The sequence below is a fragment of the Anas platyrhynchos genome, chromosome 1 (assembly GCF_047663525.1).
Source record: "Anas platyrhynchos isolate ZD024472 breed Pekin duck chromosome 1, IASCAAS_PekinDuck_T2T, whole genome shotgun sequence".
NCBI classification, from domain to species: domain Eukaryota; kingdom Metazoa; phylum Chordata; class Aves; order Anseriformes; family Anatidae; genus Anas; species Anas platyrhynchos.
In genome coordinates this window covers 190406865-190430449 of record NC_092587.1, presented here as the reverse complement: position 1 = coordinate 190430449, position 23585 = coordinate 190406865, and the positions used below count along the sequence as shown (strand labels likewise).

The 23585-nt window shown below is 42.3% G+C and overlaps 1 protein-coding gene across 6 annotated transcripts in view; it reads left to right on the top strand.

The window, feature by feature from the left end:
- ELMOD1 (ELMO domain containing 1) overlaps window positions 1-23585 on the top strand; it is a 41924-nt gene that overhangs the window by 1100 nt on the left and 17239 nt on the right. For 2 of the 6 annotated variants that reach the window (XM_038175765.2, XM_038175749.2), the window contains exons 1-2: window positions 1255-1413; window positions 14934-15028. In XM_038175765.2, the coding sequence (XP_038031693.2) occupies window positions 15012-15028 (17 nt within the window). In that variant the 5' untranslated portion in view covers window positions 1255-1413; window positions 14934-15011. Of the gene's footprint in view, window positions 1-967; window positions 1081-1254; window positions 1414-14267; window positions 14418-14933; window positions 15029-23585 lie in introns of those variants that run through there. The other 4 variants (XM_072032728.1, XM_072032727.1, XM_038175760.2 and 1 more) reach the window with 4 other exon arrangements.

Here is a 23585-nt window from a genome sequence, read left to right as displayed (position 1 = left end):
TTGTCAGTAATCTCATCTGGTCCTAAATGGCTACTATATGACTACTATATACCAGGTGCTATGACCTGGGAATGGGCAGGAGGCCCTTTGGAAACTCCATGCCCAGTGATTTAATCTCTTAAATCTGCTGCAAGAGGAAGGGGCTACAGTCATTGATCCTTTCCAGCTTATGTTTTAAATGCCTTCCTGTTTGTGGGCAAGAGTATGGCATCTGGGAAAAGGGGCTACTTCTGTGCTGTGAATACGTCTTTCAATGTTCATGATGCATCTTGCAGGATTATGAGTGAATTGTCTCTCGAAGCTTAGTTTGTAAACCAATTTTGGGAAGCATCTTTGAACCCTGCTACTGAAGCCCCTGAAAGTGGCTTCTGCTATCTAGTGCTAGAACAGTTCCCAACAGGCTCAGAAACTGAAAGCAAGGGTCTGTAGTGTCAAAACAACTCATTGGGATATAGTTAATAGGAACACCACTGTACCACAGGAGACAGGAAAAGGAATTAGTTTTCTGTTTGCATTCACACATGGAAATAGGCTTGAAACCTTCCTTGGCTGTGCAAGACATGGCTCAAATGAGAGATGAGGCAGGAAGGCTGCCTGATGCCCATCACTTGGTGGGGCTCCTCTGAGGGTTTCCTAGCCATCATTAAATGTGTAACATATTGGTCTTAGTATTTTCACCATACTTGTAGTAACAGTTGATAATTGCTGGATTTGGATGATCTTTAAGGTCCAAAGCATTGTGATAGCAGGACTGAAGTGACTGGAAAAGGAGACTTGGAAGAAATTAAACTATGTTCCTTTAACAGGCACGCAGAGCGCTATTTTCAGGTCAGGCACGGAAAACACTTGGAAAATGCTAATTAACCTCTATTTCAAAGGACATCCCCAAACTAAGACACTATTGGACCAGGCGGGGATGCGAACGTGGCCTGACAGCGGGCTCACGGCTTCAAAGAAAGCCTCCTGTGGCAGGGGGGGCGGGCAGCCCGGTCGCCTTACAGCACGGGGCAACCTGAAGCGCTGCTGGGGCTACCTCGGGCTGCACGCCTGTGACCCCCAGTGACAGACAGACAGACACAGGTATTTCCTCGGGACGGGCTGTCCGGGTCATGAATGAATTCATTAATTAATTCCGGGCCAGCCTGTTTAGATGCAACCCTATTTACACAGCGTGCCTGGGGGGGGCGAGGGGCTCTGCCCTTGAAGGGACGGAGCCCCCCAGCCCCTCGCCCCCCGTCCCCTCCCCGCGGGGCGGGCCCGGAGGCTGCGGCTGGGCGCTGCTCCTCGCCCTCCGGTAGGCGGCACCGCCTTCCTCCTCCTCCTCCTCCTCCTCCTCACCTTCGCCGGGCGCCGCAGGAGCGGAGCGGGGCCCGGGCCGGCGGCTGCGCTGCGCCATGGGGCTGTAACGGAGCGGTGAGTTAGCTCGGCACCGGGGGGCTGCTCCCCATGCCCCTTACCCCGCGGGACCCCCTCGGCGGGGAGCACCGGGGGGGCTTCAGGGGCACCTGGCCCGGGTGGGTTTGTGTTTTTTGTTTTTTCTTTTTTTTTTTTTCCGCGGGCTATCACGGGCTGAAGTTGCAGTGGCTCCCGAGTAACTCCAGGGCTGATGCTCGTCGCCCCCCGCGCCGTGCCCGCCCTCCCCTCCCTGCTCCGCTCGCCCCCGAGGAGCCCGAAGGGGCCAGCCCGGGGGGCGCCCAGGTGGCCCCGGTGCCGGTCCGGGGGGCACCGCAGCGAGCCGGCTCCGTGACAAAGGCGTTTGGAACAAAGGAGCCATTTTAGCAACTGTTGGAAAGAAATTTCTGCCGCGGCTTGCATGCTTTAGTAAACCCAGGGCTTCATTCATCTCCCCCCAGTCCCCGCCCACAGCTAGCCTAATTTATCCCGAAATGAAGTAAAAGAGAAGAAATGGCATCTCTCCCCTAAATCCCGCATCATCCCCCCGCGCTGCAGCCCTCTCGCTGTTTGCCTGCCCTCCCAAACCTCTAGTTAGGTGTTGTTAAAGAACATTATTTTGTGCCGCTGGAGCCTGGAACAGCTGAGGCAGCTGAGTGTGCCTCTGGTAAGAACATCTCGTCTCCATAGATGAGAACAGCCAAAGACTTGTTATGTGCAGTAATTCAGTACGTATTTATACTTAAATCTATTTGGCATTTTTAGCAGGACGCAAATCCAAGAGAGACTTATTGGTATTTAAAAGAGCCTGCTTTTTTCTTTTTTTTTCTTTTTTTATACATATACCGTTGCATTTCTAAACGGAACAGGTGGAGTTGCATCTAGAAATATCTTTTGACTTGTTCATTTCTCGTAACTTGCATATTTCCAGCAGTCTTTGAGCTGAAACGAATGCAAACCACATTCCTGCAACAAAAGATTATCAGCGAGCCTAATAGATGCTCAGAGACAGGAAGCCTATGACTTTTCAGGAGTGAAATCATGTGACAGCGTCAGATACTGTGTGTATCACTGTTTACAGAAAGCCAGCAGAAAATACTTCCAGGAAAGCACTAAACAATGGGAAACGAGCTAACAGCACACTTGTTAACACTCCTGCTGGTTCACCGATGCACAGTAAATCATGTTCTGCTATGAAAACCTGCTAGGGCTAAGCGTATAACTCAAATGCCCACAAATCTGTTGCCTGCTCAGCTCTTGAGACAGGGCTTTATTAGCTATGGGACAGCATCACATTGACTACACAGACTCTTTTGAACCCAATAATTTCTTCTCTGATCGCAGATCTTTCTGTTGCTCTTGCCCTGGAATTACAGTCCCTTGAGATAAGCTATACTTACGTTGGGAAACTTCAGGGCTGTGTTGCATTATTTTATGTCTTCTTCCCTGCACAAAGGACTCTTGCTTTTGCTTGCAGGAGTGTAGCTCTACAAGGATGGAAGCAGAGGAAATGCTGTTGCACAAATGCTTATGTATGTATGGCTCCAAGCTGCTGCTTGTATTTAAAGCTTCTTGTGTTTTAATGCTGTCTGGAGAATTTCTACTTACAGTTAAGCTGTGATCAGCTGTAACCAATGTTAGAAAAAAAAAAAAATCTGTTGTACAGACAGGGCATGAGGGGTAAACAGAGCCAGGCCTGCTTTATTTTTCCCAGGGGGTCATTTGAAGTGTTAGCAGAAAATTGCAAGGAGAACAAGCTGGGGTTGCCTGGAGATCAAATCTTGTTGGATTTAATGTCCTCTGGCTCATGAAGCTTTTTTTTTTTTTTTTTTAAATGAACATCTGCTTGTCTCTGATTGGAAGGCTTGTTTTATTTGACATTCCTTTGAAATCTTCTGCTCTGTGATGTAGGCCAAAAGAATGCATGAAATATGTTACTCTTCTTGAATTCAGGCTTTGGGAAGGAGGCAAGAAGCGGTCTCAGTCCTTTAAAGAAGGTATGGTTTGCTGGAACACCTGGAAGGAAGCCAGACTATGAAAATCCAATCAGGAAAGGAGGATAAATTGAGGAAAAACAGAATGAAAAATGAAACTAATGAGGAGAGATGCAGGGACTGGTCACAGCAGCGCACCACCGAGGCTGTGGTTCAGGCTTAGCATCCCCAGCATCCACGTACCATGAGCTCGAGTGCTGAGTTGTGCTGCACCGCACCGTGTGCCAAGTCTGAGCTGGGAGACGTGTGGCAGCGCCTGAGCTCAAGCTGGAAAAGCTGCTTGTTCCTGCCAGGCTGTGGAAAGAGAAGCATGACGGCAGGGGCTGCGGGAGCAGCTTCCTGAGTCACATCTCGACTGCGTGTGGGACTGTGTGAGCATCCCTTCTCACAGTGAAGTCAAGCAGCTGAGTGGTAAACTAACCTGCTTGCCTTGAAACAAATTATGGGTATGTTAACACCAGTGAGCTGGCTCGCAGCCAGCTTGAGTGTTTGGCGCGTCCTCTGGAGACCTTCTCCAGTTGCCATGAGCTGGTTCAGGTCTCAGAGCAGGCTCACTAGGAGAGAACTGAACTCTCCTGATGAAATGAAACCAGGAGTCCTGCTCCAGGAGCATCCCCGTTCAATTACTGAGACTCCACAAAGTATGTTGGTTTCCTGAAAGTACCTCTCAGCTGTAATTGAGTGAGCAGTTCTCATCCACTTCAGCACAAAACCAATTAAGAGCCCCACACCAGCTTTGTAAGCTTAAAACACTTCTGGCAGTTCATCCTTGAGTGCTCTGTCCCTTGCTTCCAACAAGATGTGAGCAAGCGCTTCTCAGCTTTCTGTTCTGGCTGAGAGGCCCTTCAAGAAGATATATCCAGGGTAAGTGCTGGAAGCTAGTACCTGCCTGTAACCAAGTGGCTGGGCTTGGTGTTTTCATGTACTAATCTGTCTGCAGATCCCTGGACTGAGTGCCTTGTTATGTTTTGGCCAGCTTCTGTCACAGACGTGCAGGGGAGGCTAGAGAATAGGAGAAATACAGGAGGTGAAAAGAGTGGAATTGAAAACAATTTGCAGATTGAGCAGGTGCAGTTGTGATTTGTGAAAGCAGATCTGGGAGGTACAGTTGTGAGCGCTGTGGCCATAGGACGCTGTGTACCTGTGAGCATCCCCCTCTGATGTCATTGCACCCAGAATTACTTCACAGGCATTTTTAATCTGAATAGATACATGTACACTAACGTTTTAGCTCAGTGTTTTTTGAAGCAAATGTCCCAATTGTCCCTGCTTTTTGTTCTTCAGCTCACGTTGTAGACTAGCCTAGGAGCAGCTGAAAATAAATGAGAAAACCTGTTTGGGAGTTTTCCTACTGCATCCTGCCTGCCACTGGGCATCCAGTCCCAGGGACTGAGCTGGAGCTTGTCCAGCATCTGCATCAAGTGTTTCTCTATTTAAAAAAAAAAAAAAACACTTCCCCCCCCCCCCCCCCCCCTTTTCCTGCTACGTAGTTTCAGTTTCAGATGCTTGGCACCAATTTTTTCCTTGGCAGAGCCACTTCTGTTGGTGTGATCTAGCTGTAGCTTGTGTGCTAAGTATGCATCTTCCTTCCTGGAGAAGGATGCTGAGGCAGAGAGACTGTGGTAGGACCAAACCCAAGAAAATCAGTCATACAAGAACCTGTCTCCACCTCTTTGTGCCATGCTGCTAATCCACTCACAGTTAACCGATATCTTCTGAAGGTGCATAAGAAAGAAAGCCCAAAATAAGCATTCTTTACAGAAACAGTCTGTGTACAACTGGGTATCAATTTCACAAGCAGAGGTGTTATTCCTTAGTGTATTCCATCTGCCACACTGTGTGCCTGTGTCTGAGTCTGCCAAAAGTGAACTGGTAAGTTTCATAGGGCCCCAAAACTGTGGTACTACATCATTGAGCATGGGCTCCTGTGGCCATTTCCAGATTGTACTGATTACTGACAGAGGTTTTGCCACTGATTTTTAAAAGTATTATATTAAATTTTAAAAATAAAACTAAAAAAAATAATTCAGAATTCTTCAGGTATTGAGACTTGTCTGTGGTGTAGCAACAGTTTGTTTGATGTACTGATGATAGTTGCACAATCAGGTGGACAGGTAGGTGACAGGAATAGGCACCTTAGTACAATGAAATCCTGTGGTCATGGAAATTGTAGTCCTTTTTCACAGCTCTGGCAGGCAGTTATAAGAGCAAGTCTTTTATTCCCTTTCCCACTTTGCCTTCACAAAGCCACATCCATATCAACATTGGCTTGGATGTGTGCCATCAAACAGGTTGTGCCTCTGTGAAACATGAAGATCGATGTGGGGTTTGCTAAATTTGGGCTTGCTAGGCCTTCATGCTGTCAGTGTTAAGGCAGCCTGAGGAGAACAGATGGACTGAAGGAGGGAAAGAGGAGTTCTTGCTGTACCATTTGCGGAAGGGAGAGGAGTTAGGCGCACACCCTGGGTGCAAATTAAGAAGAGGCAATACAGTCTACCCAAACTATTTGGAGGGGCACCACTATGAAGTTTCCAAGAATCTGAGGTAGTCATGTTCTTCTTTGAACATTGCTTGTCCTTACCACCTACAGTACAAGTTTTGATACTCTGGACTGTTTTAGCTAGAGTGACTTTGCCTTCCCCTCCCTCTCATTTATCATATTGTAGTGATAGTTTGGGATTCTGAGGGGTAAGTTGAGTGGCACAACATGAGCAAGAAGTTCTCTTGTTCTCATGCATCTCAAATGTCCAGCTAATAACATATACAAACCAAGCAATTTGGGAGTAGCTTTGAAGCACAAGAAGTGAAATTGTGGTCATCATTCAGTTGTCAAAAACTTGGAGGAAATTTGTGTATGCTCATTGTGCTGTATCACATAGTCTATGATCTCAGGTATGTTACCAGTTCATATTCCTGAATTATTATCATGTGTCTGCTGCAAATGTTTTGGAAACTTCTTTTTAAAGAAGCAAAATAAAACTATTTTTTAACCATTGTTTTGCTTTTGTAGTAAAGGGTAGAACTATAAAATGCTTGCACCCTGCTATTAATCTAAGTAGAAAGAGATGTTGAAGGAAGAAGGCTCTCGGTTTTGGATTGTGTTAAGAATGAGTGCATTATGGCAGTGGTGTCAATCATCCTGTCCTAGTTTGTATTCTTCCTGGCTTTGCTTTGTTCTTCTTCCCCCTTAGTAATAGTGTTTCAGGACCAGTTTCCAATGGTCTTCATGTTTGTTCTTTTTCTCCTTCCCACGCTGTCTTCTCGCCATTTTCCAGTCTTCTGCCATCTGATCCTTACCAGGATCCTTACCTACCTGAGAGTAAGCACCTAAAATAAAACAAAGCCTGTCAGAACAGAGCAGGAGGAGGCAGAGGAAGGAGGGCACCATGGTATCTCACTCTCCTTGCTGCTGACCATCTTCCTACTTCTTCAGTAAGAACATCTTCCACAATTACCACAGAAAAATTCTTTTTGAGCCTTGTATGAAAGTGTCTCATCCGTCTTGCCTACCAGCTGGTATAACTGTATGAACCTTCAAACTATTCTTCCTGTCTCTACCTCTTGCAGATTTTTATCACCTTTTCCTTAGTCATGTTAGTGGGATGTCTTTGTTACTGTTTCCCTCCTCGCTGTGAAAGTACTCATCGCTGAACTCCATCCTAGCTTTTTTCCACCTCTGACAGAAGCGGAGTTTGATTTTTGGTGCTGCCTGGGTTTAGCTTAAGATACAGAGGGCGAAATGAATCTAAATACAGTCAGTTCTAGTGTTCACCATTACATTTCCAAATTTTAGTTTCCATTAACAAGTGTTGTTAATCTTGCAAGCTGAAGAGTTGACTGGTAGCTGCTGGTACGTAGGCCTGTCTGAATGACAGACTTTGGAAGGTGCCCCTGAGTTTTGACCATGTTACTGTTTGGTTTTTGGTCTTCATCCCCCCCTACAGAAGGGTTGCTGTAGTTATTGTTGTTTTCTTTTTTCCCTAAAGAAGGGCTTTTGGCTGCAGTCGAAGCATGGAGTTTGCAGTATTTAGAGCAGCAACTTAACAAAACTTTCTGGTTTCCTTGGACAAACAGATTCTTTATTCCACTTCTCCTCACCCCAGACATTAATAAAACTAGAGCGATCTACCCTGCAAAACTTAAGTGCTTGCAGCTCAGAAGACCCAGAGCATCTAGCAAGGTCGTGTACTTGGAACTGTCCTGGTTTCCTGCCCTTGGGGATGCAGAACATCTCACTGAGCAGCACACAGGCAATAAAATAGTAGGCTATGAAATTTGGAGGAGAAAAAAAGTGCAGTGGGATTTTTAGTCATCTTGACTACAGATTAAATAGTATGCTGCTCATTTATTGTGGTCCATCTGCAGATTGCATGACCTCAGGCAGCTAACAGTTGGAGCATAACCCTTGCCATAGGGTGCTCACTGCTTCACAAATATGCTGCTTCGTGGCATTATCTACTGACTTGCTTAAGGGGAAGTGGTTATTCTTGAGCCTTGTTTTAGGGAACAGTGGGCCTATAAAATCATAGGAGGACATACATAAGCTCTGATATGCTTTACTCTTGCATGTCTGCCTTGGACAACTCCATGGAAAAGTTATCATTGGCACGTCAAAGTCATCTCGATGCATTGACAGGAGAATGGGGTACCACATAAACCAATTTCCTGTTAAATCAGAATGAGTTGTCTGACCCTTACCAAGTTCCAGGGCAAATAAATTGCTTTGCTTTCCTATAGCCTGAAAGCACTGTCTGGCCTTTGCCCTGACACCTCTGCTGCCCCTGTTTTGTCTTTTTGTCAGCTAACCAAACGAATATGAAAGTCCATGGTCCTACATGCTTTCAGGCTGGTGCATGCTGTGAGGTTGTGTTATCTGATAGCTGGATTTATTCTACCTAGCCCAAGTAGATACAAGAGATGTTGGAAAGGTAGGGGAAAGAACAGAGTGGACATCTCTGGTGCAATTCTATCGATGTTGCAGATGTGTGTGACCCATTGATAGGATGTTTCTTCCACATAAGCTACTGTGTATTGGGAATTGGTGGGGCTCTAAAGCAAATCTGGACTTCAGTTAATCTTGGTAGCAAGCCCATGCTTCATCTTTCCCCTTTATCTATATCCTCTGCTGATCTAGGCAGTGAGGTGGAAACCATGAAGGAAATGCAAAAGGGTGTCACTTCACTGAAAGTAGTTACTTTGTGTGTGTTGGGGTGTTTTTTGGTGGTGGTTTTGCTTTTTTTTTCCTTCCATGGACCTTCTGCACTAAAGAGTCTGGGACCTAACCAGGCTGCCTCTTCTTGATTTTTATGCATCTAGTCTTGTAGGATTTATTCTAAGCTTGAAGGAATGTTGCTACAAAGTGTGATGTTTTATTTAGAGCAGACTTCCTTGTGGTACAAGCTGTTGTAGAGTATGTATGGAAACAGAGCAAGTAGGCCAGAAACATCGCACAGAAAGCCATGTAGGCAGACCCGAGCCACCCAGATGCTGCTGCTGTTCTGCTGGGTGAACTTGTCAGGGGTCAAGTGAAAGTTCATGAGAAATGGCTAGAAATTATGCATTTTTATAATGCATGGAGCAAAAAAAAAAAACTTTGCCACAGATTGAAGGCTGTTTTCAATTTTCAAGCATGAGACTTATTTTTTTAGCTGATGTTATTTACTCAGTCTTCTTCTGGATAAAATACTTAAAGGGGAAAACAAGCTTGTTAAGGATAGAAACACTGAAGACGAAGATGACACTTAAATGAATTACAATATGTAAGCATCTGGCTGCATTTCTGGAAGTTTACTGTAATCTGGGATTCAGAAAGCTTCCTCTCTGACTTTAATTTCACTTTAGAAATAGAATGTGCCCAGTGAATTCTTCACTGCTGACCTGAAGCAACCTAATATATTTTTCCTCAACATCATTGAACACTGTAATACAGCAGAGCTAATAGAAATTAGTAAGTGTGCCTCTGTTTCTAGGACATTTTTTTCTCTTTAACAAGTCAGGTATGGAACAATAGTCTTCTTATTTTCAATGGCAAAGATCAACAGTGAATTGGTGAGAGACTTCTATGATGTTGAGCTTTGGTCTGATGCTATCTGTGGCAAAAAGTGGCTTGTCTACTTAGTAGTTTCTAGGTGATTGTTATTTGTTGAGGAATTGCAGTGTGTAGACTTGACTGGATGCTGTTAGAGGTAACTTGCAATATGAGGTTTGGCAAGTGAGTTTTCTTGACTCCAGAGGCAGTCCCCTCTTTACTCTTACGGGTACTGTGAGACCCTCTTGAAGCTTCCTTGTTTCTGTCACACATCTCTGAGGCTATTTACCACTTTAAAGAGGCAGTAATGGACAGATGTGAAGTGTTGGTAAGACTGTACAACCAGAGACTTTAACAGCTCTGCAGTTTGGGGGGAGACTTCATGTTCTCCCCTGCCTCCCCAACCCTGATATTATTTGAAGCTTTTACTGAGGGCTCTTTCTTAGTATTGGTCAAGCGTTTTATGCGCTCATAGTCAAAGAATATTTTAGGCAGGACTAAAATTCAGTGAAGTTTGTCTGCGTGTCTATCCTTTCCTTCACTCTCCTAGTGAAATACAGAAACGCAAAATGTCAATGCGTAATGGAGATTAGGAGAGAAAATCTTATTACCTGTGACAGTGTGACTGAAGTCAAGCCTTGCTCATTAGCTTCATCAATCAAGTGTGACATTTCGTTCCAAGGCTTCTTTCTACTTGAAGTTGAATACAGCCTTGTCTTGAGCACATGGAAATGAAAATTCCCTTCTGTACTGAGCTGGGAAACTGAGCTCACACAACAGGTATCAGCTCTTGGTCTTTGAGGTGGCTCCTGCCAGTGGCTGCTTCTGTTAACATAGAGCAAAGCCACTTCTGAGTCAACACTTTTGGACTCCATAAAACTTTAGTTTGAGGTGACCTGTTCCCAGGAGCCATTTCAGCAATGGATCAGTTTCCGAGGATATCTTTTGATTTGTAGAGATCTAGGTGCTGTAACATGTAAAGACCTATAAATGAGTATACTGCAATTAAGACTGTCAAAGATCCTGTTTTTACTGGGTTGCTAAATAACTAAGTGAATTTTATTCCACCCTCAGGTATTAATGCAAGTTGGGAAGTGCTGTTAGGTACATTTCATGGGAAACACTGCCAATTATATGTGATTCCTAGTGAGAAGTTGGTAGCTCTTAAACTAATAAAATAGCAAGACCTTGGGTACCCTGATGTTACTCTGAGTACTCTATGCAATAGACATAACTCGGGATGTCTGAGATCTCCCCATAAGAATGATTGGATCCTGACCTCCCGAGCTCCCTTCCAGCCTTTGATTTTCTGCTTTCCCCCAATCTTCTGCTTACAGCAGACTCAGCTCTGAGGTCAACCCAGGCTGCTCAAGGGTTTGTCCAGCATGAAAACCACCAAGGATGGAGCCTGCACAACCTGCCTGGGCAGCCTGTTACTCTTCCTGATTGTTTTTGTGTGTTCTGCCTTTATATCTAGGCTGAACCTTCTCTTTCAGTTTATGTGCACTATTATCTCTTGCCTTCCTGCCCTATGCAGCTGTAAAGAGCCGGTCTCTGTCTCCTCTGACCTCGTAGCAGTCACTGGGAGCTGCTGTTAGGTCCCCCAAAGCCATCTCTACTACAGACTGAACAAGCCCAGCTCCTCTGGCTTCTCTCCTGCCCTGCAGCAGCCCAGGGTGCTGTTGGCTTACTTTGCATACTGCTGGCTCTTGGCCAGCTTGCTGTCCCTATGTGTCGGACCTCCTGGGACACTTAATGACATAGATCTTCGTCCCCTTTCTAGTTCAACCTATTGCACATTGGTGTTCAGGATAGAGAAACATTAACACCTCCATCTCCAAAAAATATACAACAAGAAAACACTTCCCATGACATAAGACTTAGAGGGTTATCGCTTGCATGTGTGTAGGCCACTGGGGTCAATGAGGGGAAGGCGACAACCTGAAATGCTACTGGAAACAGAAGTTGCCATCCGAAGTCAATGTCATGATGCTTGCTGCTATTCAATTTAGAAGAACCTCCTTTAAAACTGCAACTAAACCTAAAAATAAGGTCTTCTTTTTTCTCCTGAACTTAAGATGACTGTACAGTTACTGCCTTCTACTTCAAACTTGTCTTCTTTTTTTGTTTGAGGAGGAAAGTTTGGATGAATTGTAATCTAATCATCCACATTAACAAAGTCCTGTGTTCAGCCTGCTCATCTTAATGGTTCTGATGATTTGTCTCCTCAGCACAGCTATTCCTTCTTTATAATTAGGATATAAACCTTCTAAAAATGTTTGCAATATGCCAGGTGAGTCATTAGCTTGCAAAATAAATACTGTGAAGATAACTACCTAGTATTATATCTTACTCTGAATATGGTGATTTACGTTAAATAAGACATCTTTTCCTCAACTGCATCTGCAGCTTTCTTGGAGATGGAAAAAGCAAGCCCTCAGCTCTAGAGAAGGATGTGACTTAAGTCTTTTTCTTGACTTTTTTGAGCCTACAGCATCTGATAACCTTTCAGATCGATGCTTGTTTTGCTCTGCTACTTAGAAGGCCATAAACAGCCTCATGAGTCCAAATAGTTAATACTTGTTTAAGGAATTTATATTTTGATACAGAACTCAAAATAGTTTTGCTGTTCTACGTAATAGTACTGCATCTCAGTGAAGAAAAATTGCAGCTAGCTTAAGGAAGGCAAACTCCTGTGTGGTTTAAGATAAACTGGTTGAAACCACTTCCATTACAGTGAATGGGGTACTTAAGTGTTGTGGGAGGGAAAAGTGGGAGCAAGCTCATGGTTTGAGCGTCACCATGTGAGAGTGTCATCACAGGCTCCTGGAGCGATGGGTGGGTGCTGTGACCAACATGCTTGAAACTGCTCCCCACTGGGGGCCTGCTGGCTCTTTGCATTCAGCTGTGAATCTGGTGCTTCCTGGCAAAAAGTGGTATTTCCACGGGAGTTTGGGTCTTGAGAAACTGATCTTTGGGTCTCCCCAAATCTGCAAGTGTTGTAAACTTTGCAATTAAGGGTAAATTGTGTAAGAGTCAGTTTCTTCTCCGTGACCACAGATACTTCTTCTTTTGGGACAAACTGCTCTAAAGTGATATAAACGTAGTCCAAAGCTATAGCTGCTTTTCTTGCTCGCTCAGATGCTGTAACAACATTGGAAGTAAATTAAGAGTACTCATTTATTTTGTTTGGAGTTTTATTTCTTTTTTTTTTTCCTCTCCAACTGAAAAGAACTTATTACATTTTGTGAGGAAAAGCCATTTGTGGAAACTAGGTGTTGTGGCTCTACAGGCTTATGAATAATTGAACTTACTTGGCTGTGAATTGTGGCAATAATTTGCTTAGCATAAACATTTTCTACACACACACAGTCTTTGCTGAATTCTACCATCGGATCACTTATGGAGGCATGCAGAAGTTGGGAATGCTGACCTCGAGTCCTACGTGTTTGAAAATGACCGAAAACTCCTGCCCTCTGATCGGGCATTGATTTCTGTCCATGTACTTACAGTTGGCTGTAGTTGGTAACTCTACTTGAAGAGAGGGCTGCTTTGCAGCTCCTATCAAGCCATGCTTTGATGAGACAATCCTGGAGTGCAGGCAAGTGTGACTTCTCTTCCCTTTGCTGCCTTTTTACTCCTGATGTATTTCCAGCAAGGACCTTGATCAGAATCAAGAAGGAGCAGCCCTCTGAGGCGGAGGCCAGTGCACCCTTTTAGGAGGGGTTGATCTGACAGCTCCTGGCACTTCTGGCGTCTTCCTTACACTGCTGCCCTCCTGGGTCAAACATCACGGTGAAGCTGCCTTTGTTTGAGTTGATGCTAAAAAGCTGAGACTCGGCTGTGAGAGTCTTTCACAGACTACCTTTTAAACAGCAAATTATTAGACTGGAGAAGGGGAGCAGGTTACATCCCCTCCAGTTTTTGCTTGTCTCCCATGCCGCCTGTGCTTGCTGTCATCAAAGGCCTATCAAAAGCTGCAGAGGGAAGCATTCGGAGCCTGCCTACCGTGTTCATTAACGAATCAGGGTTTGATGTTAGCCTCCCTCTCTGCCCTTGCAAGAAGGTGTCACTGCAGCCAGCACCAATTACAGCTGTATTCAGGGGACAGCAACATGATTCAGCCAGTCAAAAACAATATAAATGAATGAAGCTTTTACAGTCCAGGGATTATATATTTTTAGTAAACGGTATGTGATGTAATCCAACAAGATAGCTGTATTTTTCTCAACTTAAATGCTGCTTCTGTTCCTGTCAACATGAAACAGCATAATGTAAAACTTGCAAGTTACATATTGGAAAGAAAATAAGAAAAGGGTAGGGTGAAAACATTTTTATCTCCTCAGTGCTGTTGGATCCTGGGGAAAAAAAAAAAAATTGAGGTTCTCTGGACTTAAAGCTTCCCATTGTATGACAAAAGAGGTGAGATTTTGAAGGCCTTCTGGTACTTTTCAGCAGGCTGCTTGCAGTGCTAATGAAGAATGAGGTCTTAAATAATTTCTTAACAGTGCAGCTTTCAAGCCTGTGTGTGTGGTTTGTACTGGTGCAGAACTCGAAAGTGTTATCTTGTTCCCTGTAAATCTTAGATTAAGCTGCCCCAACAGCGTGGAACAATGCTGTTTTCTGGCAGAAAAAAAAGGATGTTGTGTTGACTCTTGCAGGATATGAAGGACACTAATCTGAGAAGTATGAATCTCTTACTTATTGCTCATATGTGAATGCTGCATTTGGGAAACCGACAGTAAAGAGGTGATGGGGGGAGAGGATGTGGAACATGGGCAGGGTTACGCTTAAAAGTTGGTTGGCTTTTTTTTTTTTTTGACCTGAACTCTTCTTCTTCTCCACTTGAACAGAGATGTAACGGTAATGAAAAGTAACTGTAGGACACCAGATCTCTGAATGGATGGTCAGCCTGTTCAAATTTAAGACATCATATGTATCGCTTCTTCATAAAACTTGACACCAGGGAAGCTGATCACTTAACATACTGTATGTTGAATATGGTAGGTAGGTCAGTTTGGTGGCTGGACTTGATCTTGAAGGTCTTTTCCAAACTAGATGATTCTACGAACTAAATTGGGACCCAACAGTCACTCTTTGCTTACAAGCTGCTTTTACCCAATGTCTCCAAGTGCTGTTGCAAATTCTGTAGAGCAAAGGGCTTGCAAACAGCTGGGAGAGCTGAGTGTCACTTGAAACTGCCACTTGGAAGCTGCTGTAAGCCTCACGTGTTTGAAGTACACAAGTGTTTGAAAAAGCTTGAAGAAAAATCTAAATGTTCTTACTTCGTGCTCTTATTCAAATATTTGACTTCTCAGAAAAGAGACATGGATAGTCTGGTCAAAGTATATGCCCAGGCTGAAGAGTGTTAAATTATGGTTTTTATATTTATTGACATAAGATTTCTTAAATACCCATGGAAATATGTGGGAAAGGTGTTGTTTCAAGAGCCATGTAGAAAGCATAAGTGCCACTTCTTTTTCTCTGGTAGTAAATGCATCTCAATTCTATTTTTACAGCACTGCTATCGCCTGCAAAGAAGAGGCTATCAGTGATCAATTGATTACGGCTCCTGTAACACAAGCAAAACTGCCATCATGAAACACTTCCTGAGGTAAATGTCCTGTATGGTTTTCGAAAGTATTAAATGATTATAATTACTTCCCTGCTGCCAGTCTAGTGTTTTAGCTCTACACTTTCCATACAACTGATAACTAATTTATACCAGATTGCTTTCTGTTCACCTAGATTTCTCTAAAGCTGTTAAATTCAAGCTTTTCCTCTTCAGTTCTTCATAAAAACAAAGAATGTGGGAAGCGTCACATGCACTTGGATTGCACCATATCAGTTGTGGATCTCTAGTGCTCAACGTGTCAGGGGAAAACGGGAGAAACAGTGACAAGAACAGTGCTTGAAAAACGTTAATTTTTTTTCCACCCCCCTTGTTCTTGGCTATATGGATTTTTAGAGTGCTGCTTGTGAAAGCAGAGAAGGGAGATGCTTGCTGAAGAAATACAAATATTTTTGAAGCTGATTGTGCTCCATTTTAGGAGAAATGTCTAACGAGTACTTGCTACTGTGTATGACTTGGTTGCAAACGCTAACTTCCACTGGGAAAGCTCATGTCATCTTTGTTCTGTAGTCAGCTGAGAGCGTTGAACACTCCTATAAATTAATACTTTTCAAGTGCTTAACTTGTCTTTAAGCCAAAGCAATCATATTCTTTCTGGCTGGGAGAAACCTTTTCAAGAGGACTGAAACATATGCTTCTGTATAGAGCATCTGCCACTATTTTTCTCTCTTTTTAGACTGTTTATAGTAAAGAATATTTTATGCTATGGGTATCAGCATCATTACCTCTAGGCTGATCATTTGTAATGACTATTGCCATGCCAGCCTTGTTCCAGGCATTTCTGTGGGGTGCTTGGTTTGTTTTTTTCAGGTATCTTTGAGCCAGCTGCAAAAAGACTTTGTAAGCAGAACATGCACAGGTGAAAAGTGTAAAGCAATTATTTATTTGCTAACACTCACAAAAAACAGCTAAGAATTAATGAGCTATTAGGCTAAGTATTAATGTGTTTCCTACTGACCTTATCAGGGTGGTGAGAGGATTGGCCCCTGAAGCTCCTATGCAGTACCCGTGCTGTTTTGGGTATTTAGGTTCCTGTGGTGCTCCTGAAGAAACCAACTCCTACTTCTTTCCATTATATTTCTAAAATTCATCCTAAAATCTTAGAGGATAAGTCTAGGTGGTGCTGAAAACAAAGGTAGAGAAAAGCAACTTACTGAAATGGTACAGTAGAGGACTTTCATAATGAAGTCCAGTGTTCTGAATGTGGAGCAGAAGGCAAGGTGAGGGGGGGAAGCATGTGATAGAAGACAGCTCCTCAAACAAGAAAACCCATGAAATATGAAGCCTCTATTTTGTTTACTCTAGAAGAATATGGATTTTTCTTATTTCAGATTAATCCTTTTGACATGGGACTGCTAGCAGTATTTCTCAAGTTTCTTACTTCTTACTGTTCTTATATTTTTATGAATGAGCTATGGTCACTCTCCAAGAAGACTGCTTAATGGCAACAGTCAACTCTGAATGTGGTTGTTGTGGTTGCAGATTTGTGATAACAGATTAAGCAGATTCAAATTTGTGTACAAGACAAAGATGTTCAGCCTTCCACCTTGGAAATCAGCTGGAAAACGAATAAGCTAACATATATTGTGTACCCTGGTGTTTGTCCATCACCAATAGTAGCAGACCAGGAATTTGCTTAAAATTGTTGTAAACTGTTTGTGAAGATCAAATGCCATGCTGAGGGCAGTGTACTGCTGGTGAGGACTGCTCAGTAGTAAAGAGCTTTCCTTTGGTACACAACATGGAGCAGGAACTAGACTAGTTGGTGCTGATGGTACCTATAGTTTATGAAATTTTCATCTTACCTGTGTTCCTACTTGGATGGTATTCCTGTAAGTTTAGATACCAATATGGTACCCTAAAACAGTAGGACAGGGTAAAAAATCAGGGGTGATAATCAAGAGAGGAGTTTCAAAAGTTGTGGAGAGTTCAGCCTTGGAGTAGAGACTGCACAGATGAAATAAACTGTCCCACTGTTAGTTCTGAAGGAGTACATGTAACCTGGGACTGAAATAAAGAATAAGAAGTTCTGACAAAATCATCATGCTGCATAAGTGCAGATCCTGTGGTATGAAACTTCTTTCCTTTAAAATAGAGGAAATAGCTCTATAGTAAATTGAAAATAAAGATAGAACAGAAAAGGAACAGCGAAGGGGCAGAACACTGGATTGGTACCACAACTTCCAGCATGTGAACTAGCTCAGATATACATGTATTTGCGCAATTCCACATCACGCTGTGTGGATAGATAATCTGTGCCTAAAACTGATAAGTTCATTTAAGTCTCCATAAACTGCAAGTCATCTTGTTGACTGCAACATAGAAAGTGCCAGTAAATAGGTGAATAGAGGAGTTTTCATCTGTAAAGTGAAGACAATCTGCACTGCTCTCTTGGAATAGTGACAGTAGCTTCCTTGCAGCAGCTTCTGGTTGTAGATAGTCACCTGGAGACCTAACAAGGAACAGTGCAGATGTGAATAAAGAAATTATTCAGGAAATCAGTAAGGAATCAGTGTAATGTGAGTGATTTTGCTGTGACTACTATTCATCTGTTAGATGATGGATGTGCTTTTCATAACTAGGTTAAAATCTCTTGTCTCTCTTTTTACGTAGTCTGCTTTGTATTTACCATCAATGAATTGTTGGGGTCCTTTTTGTTTGTTTTCCCCAAAACTATTATTACTATTTAGGATGTTCTGTGTATTCTTTAACTGTTGCATAGTTCTGTGGTTAGTGAGGCTGGAAGACAAATCATTAAGTTCAACTCCTGTGCTCAAATTGGTCACTTACCAATTGGTTGGCCAGAGTTGCGTCCAGTCAGGTTTTAGTACCTCCAGGGATGGAGAATCCACAACCTCTGAGCAACCTGTTCCACTGTTTGACAAACCTTACAATTACATTTAAACGTAATATTGTTTATTTTTAATTCCTGCATTTCCCTCTGTGCCCATTGCTTCTTGTCCTGTCACTGGGCACCACTGAGAAGAGCCTGGCTCCATCTTCTTTACTACCCCATGAGGTATTTATACACACAGATAAGATTCCCCCAAACACCCAGGTCTCAGCCTCTCCTTGTAGGCCAGACAATCCAGTCCCTTAACCTTCACAGCCCTTCTCTGTCTGTGTCTCTTGTACTGGCAAGCAGAGCTGTGGACACAATGCTCCAGATGCATCCCACCAGGGCTGAGCAGAGGGGAAACATCACTTTCCTGAGTATGATCCACAAATACATGGAGCTGTAGGGACCTCACATGAAAGGCAATGGGCATGTAAAACAATGCTGACCTCTCTTCCACAAATGCAATTGCTTAGTTTTGTACAAGTTACACCTGTACAGCCTCCTATTTAAAGGAAAGCAGTAAGAAGTTTGCTTCGTGCTGTTTACATAAGCAAAATGTATTTTACATGAAGTTGATGAATCCTTTCCTACTGATATTTAAAACAATAGACAACCATGCAACATCCCTTTTAAAAAATGATAGCATGATGTTTTACTACTTTGATACATATATTTACTTGAGGTGTGGATCGGGTAGTTTAGTTCTGAGGGATTTTTGGTTTTGTTTGCATGGGGTCTTTGGTTATGCAGGTTCTGTTGTTTTTTTCCTTTTTGTGCATGTGTTTTTTTTAGATATCCTTTCTAAGGTAGTCTTAATGCATAATGGCTTCACCCTGAAGTTACTGATCTTCACTGACAGTCACTATCTCTGCTCTAGCTGGAGAGTGAAATTGCCAGTGAAAAATAAGCTTAGAAATGCAGCTTATAATCAAATTCCAACATTGAATAAGGCCATAATTAAAAAGATGTGAGAAAAATGTGTGCTTTGGTGCCATGTAATAAGACTGCTTTTAATAAACTTAAATCCTAAGGCACTTGAACAATTAAAATGCAAGAATTCAAAATAAGTCATAAATTGAATCAGTTGCTTATGCATTCTCCCTTGGTCCAAATTACTTTGTGCATTCCCACCTGCCCCAGGCTGTATTGCACATCAGAATAGCTAAGGGAGGGGACGTGCTTATACTAGTAGTGGTAGCTACTCTGACATCAAGATATTTTCTACAAGTGTCACTTTCAGCTATACTGAAGATACGAGTCTAAAGTTACTCTGCCTCTTCATCTACCTGTTCTCAACAGCTGTTGCTATCCAGGGGAAAGAACAACTTGTTTGGACCAGGCAGCACAGTAACTGGAATAACTCCATATGTAGGAGAGTGTCTTTGGCCAGTAATCTACAGGACTCCAATATTTATACCTCTAATCTAAGGCTATGTCTAAAAGAAAGCGGCTGTTGTAGGTTTCTTTTCTTTCTCAGCTTGTTCTCCTCTGAATTATTCCTGAAGTTTGAAGTATTACTTATGAAATAATAGAGCTGTTTCTCAGTGAAATGTTTAATCCTTTGGTGCCTTTTTTCTGTAAAAAGGTTTTTGAGGAGTCTGTTAGTGACACTTCCACTTAGCTTGTAACTTCTCTTAAAAATCTGAAATAATAGCAAGCTGGAGAACCAGCTGTAGCAGGCAGATTTTTTCAATAAATCCTAGAAACCTTACACCTCTTCTTGATCTACTGCAAAACAGTCTGTAAGCACTAGCATAAGTTCTGTTTGACTGGAGTCACATCAGATGAAATAAAACCAAAGTCAGTAGGAAGCAAGAGAAGAGTGTGGAAAGCTGCTGTTAAAAACTACTCTTATGTTTTCTTAAGTTGCCATGGTGACTTGCTTTCATCTCTAAATGGAGAGCTAAAATGGGTTTCAGTTGTCAAGTCTGAAAAAGCACAGAAAAAAAATCTCTTGTTTTAACAGAGTTAATAGCACACTTATGTATGGCAAAAAATATATTGGTAGTTACTTCTTGGTTGAGCTTGTATACACAGCTTACGGTGCACGAATAAGCTAAAGATAGTCAAGTTAGTTAAATCTTCACAATGTGGTGTCATTTGCTAACTCACCTATTTGGTCATCTTGTCCATCCATGGTTAACTTCTGTGTCATCAACTTCTAAAGATGTTATCAGAATACTCAGTAAGGAAATACAGATGTGCAACTCTTTCCTCATTGAGCTGAGTATGTCCTTCTGGAAAAATAGTTGCAGAAATGCCTTTCCCATCCATAGGACCTAAAACAGGGCATAGGAAAGAAAACGGTGTGTAAGTGAACCTACTGACTTTTATTTTTAGCTCTTTGTTCTCGTTTTTTGTAGTATTTATCTAGCTTTAAGTCCAATCATTCTAACTAGATGGCCAGTATTAACTTTCATTTTACTCAAGGCATTTGTTTGTTACTAGCTATGAAATCACTGCTACTTTCAGAACATCAGTAAAGGGATTGAGTACCTTCAGTTTTCATCAGTTTCAAGAATCCTGTGCAGGAACTCTGACTTCCTGACATGCCAGTGGAATACTGAATGTTACATTAGGCATACTTCCAGTTTAGACTGTGGTAGTAGCTTGAAATATCAGATAGCATTTCACAAGTCTCTTCTAGTCATGCAAGGAAACACATGCTCACTTTCAATAGCATTTTTGTTTCGTCTTGGAGCCCTAATAATAAGTACAACTTTGTGTAGTATGGTTGTAGCAAGGGAATTGCCTGTTGGTTAGGCCTGTGTGCATTAGCATCTGGTTATGCACAATTTTCTTGTTTTACCTGAGAGAATGTTCATATGAACTCTTCTGAAGCCCTTCACATGTATAAACACAATCTGCAGATGGGTACAGTAGTATGTAGTACTGGAGGAGGAGAAGGGGCTCGCATCAGGACTGGGAAGAGTAGAGTATCAGTCTCCTCAGAACACCTTCCTTTCTGTAATACTCCTGCTCTTGAAGCTCACCTCAGGAACAGAGTTATCACTGTGCAATCCCTTTTAAGAACTGTAAACACAGACTTATAGTGAGGCACACTGTTTTCTATGCCAAGACAGCCTTCAAGGCCAAGCAGGGAAAAAAGCCAAAAACGCTGAGATTCAGTGGAGAGAAGGCTTGGAATCAGACTCTAAAACAAACAAGTTGAGGCCACTGTGGCAGTCAGACACGTGGCTCATTGCAAAGCTTCTGTGAGGGCTCTTGGTAATGGCAGGCTGTGTTTTGTTTGTAGCTGCCAGTGTCTCTGCTTTGCTGAAGTGCTTAGCAGCTAAAATAAAATTTATCTTTTTTTTTCTTTTTATTTGAGTATGCTTTTGTTACAGGATTTCTGCAAGCAAGAGTGCCTTTTTGTAAAGAACAACCCATTGAAAAGAAACTTGTGTTCCTTTTTATGCTGTTTGTGTTATAAATGGAAGATTTCAGCTGTTGTAAGCTTGAGATGGATGAGTAGTAGAAAATTGAAGGTAACCTCAAAGGCAAGCTTTCTAAGTTAACTAGTCAAAACTAGTGTACTAGTCAAAACCAGTGTTTGTCTGCTTTCTTAGTTACAGCTGCAAAGTATATTTTAGTGAATCACATGTAGTGTTTTTGTGGTGTAGTGACGTTCTTTATTAGATGCATTTTTACTTGGTTATTCTTTGTGCAAAACACCGCCAAGGCAAAATTTCAGTTGTGAATGTGATTTTGTAACCCTGGAAGATAACAGCTCATCCCATGTGGAATTTTTTCTTTGATTTACTAATCTGTCCTTGAACCTTAAAGCAGCACATATAACCCAAAAATTAATTCAGATACACATAAAACATTTTATTTCTTTTTTTCTACTGGGAATTCATCCACATCCACACCATGGTAAGAAAGAAGGTTATTACTAGTGAAATGAATTGTGATGTTTCATCACTAGAGGTAATTAAGTGTAGGCATTAACTTTCTTACAAGAGTTGCCCTTTTCTGTGGGTCTCTCATTCATTAAAAGGTATTTTTTTTCCATATGGGCTGTTATATGAAGTTAAGTGAGTCTTTTTCTTCCTTTCTTTCCATATAAATGAGATCTCTGGGTAATCGATTGCTCAAATAGAGACCTAACCCTTGGAAGCAAAACAGGCCAAAAATAAAGTGAGTGCAATTTCCACTACAAATGTGCGATGAAAGCCCAGAACTTTGTTTTACTACATTCCACCTTTCAGTCTGATGTTAACCCTCTTGAGTCCGTTTCTCTGGACCTTCAGCCTGAGTACAGAGCTGGGGTGTGCTGAGGAGGCTGAGGGCTGGCTGTATGTGCATTGTGTGCTGATCCTTGATAGGGGAGGAAAGGGTGTTAGTCAACTCTGTGATGGTTGACATCAAATATCTACTGAAAAAAATGAAACACCCAGTGTTAGCCTGTGGCTTGGTTTCTAAGCCACTATTAAATGTTGCAGTTGAAGGCTTTAGCTGACTCTAAATGAGACTTGCTCTTTAAATGGCTTATACTTCTGTTTGGCTGCTGATGGATTTACCTTCTGATAACTGGTTTTGTTCTTTAATACTGAAATGACACTGTGAAGCACATACAAAATTCTTAATAACAGTGAGCAGCCCATCTTGGGGTAGGAGGACCCGCATATTTCAAGGTCAGCAACTGAAACTTTTTTGCTGGCCTAAAGCTTGATTCCCATGTGGAGTTCATTGCTTATTCTTTAGGTTTCACTTTGTATATACAACAGAGGCTCCATGTTGCATAAAGACAAGGGGGTTGCCTACACACAGGCATCCAGGAATGTTAAGTGAATTAACTAAAAGTGTGAAGATAAAGTGGATGTTTTTAAAGCACGTTAAAGACTTGTGTGGATGCCCTTAATTTAGGCATAAAATGGCTTTATTTTTCTTATTTAGCTTAATCCCCTTTGCAGGGATTAAGCTAAAGTGAACGTAAAGCAGATTAAACTCCTGTGTGGACATTAACATGAGTGAACTTATCTTCCTTCTCTTGAATGTCCTTTTGCGACATACCCTTCTGGATGCGTTGTGAAGTGGTGGAGCTCTTAATGAAGTATAGCTCTTATTAAACCTTAATAAACCTATACTGATTTGAGTATCTAGAATTTAGTATTTCAGAATAAGCAACAAACTCAATTGAAAAGGGTATTATGGAGCCTTTTAACAACTGACTTTCCTTTGAAAGTGTCAACAGTATGTAGAAGAGATAATAGGCTACTAATGTCTACACATGCACAGCTGACAACGTAATGGATCTAATTATTTCTGACCATTCAACAGCAAGCTAGCTTATTAAAACTGTATTGATGTTTTCCTAGAATATAATTGTGGAGTATAACCACAGAGTTGTTAAGGTTGAAAGGGACCTCTGGAGGCCATCTTGCCCTCCTGAAGCAGGGCATGGGACCACCTAGAGCAGCTTGCCCAGAACCATGTCCAGATGCCAGTGTTTCCATTGTCAAGTCTTTGCAATTTGACTTTTCTGAGATGTGTTTCTGACCCCTAGGGCACTGGGCTATTTGTGCCCCATCTCATGTCCTGGTGCTCCCAGCTGGGTATTGTGGCAGGGACTGGGAATTCATAACCATAGAAATGAGACAGTGAAACTTTCTCCAAATGAGATGTAGCCCATGAAACCTGTTTTTGGGGTGTGTTATGTAATTGTGGTAGCACGTGGTGTGTGGGCTTAGGTAACAG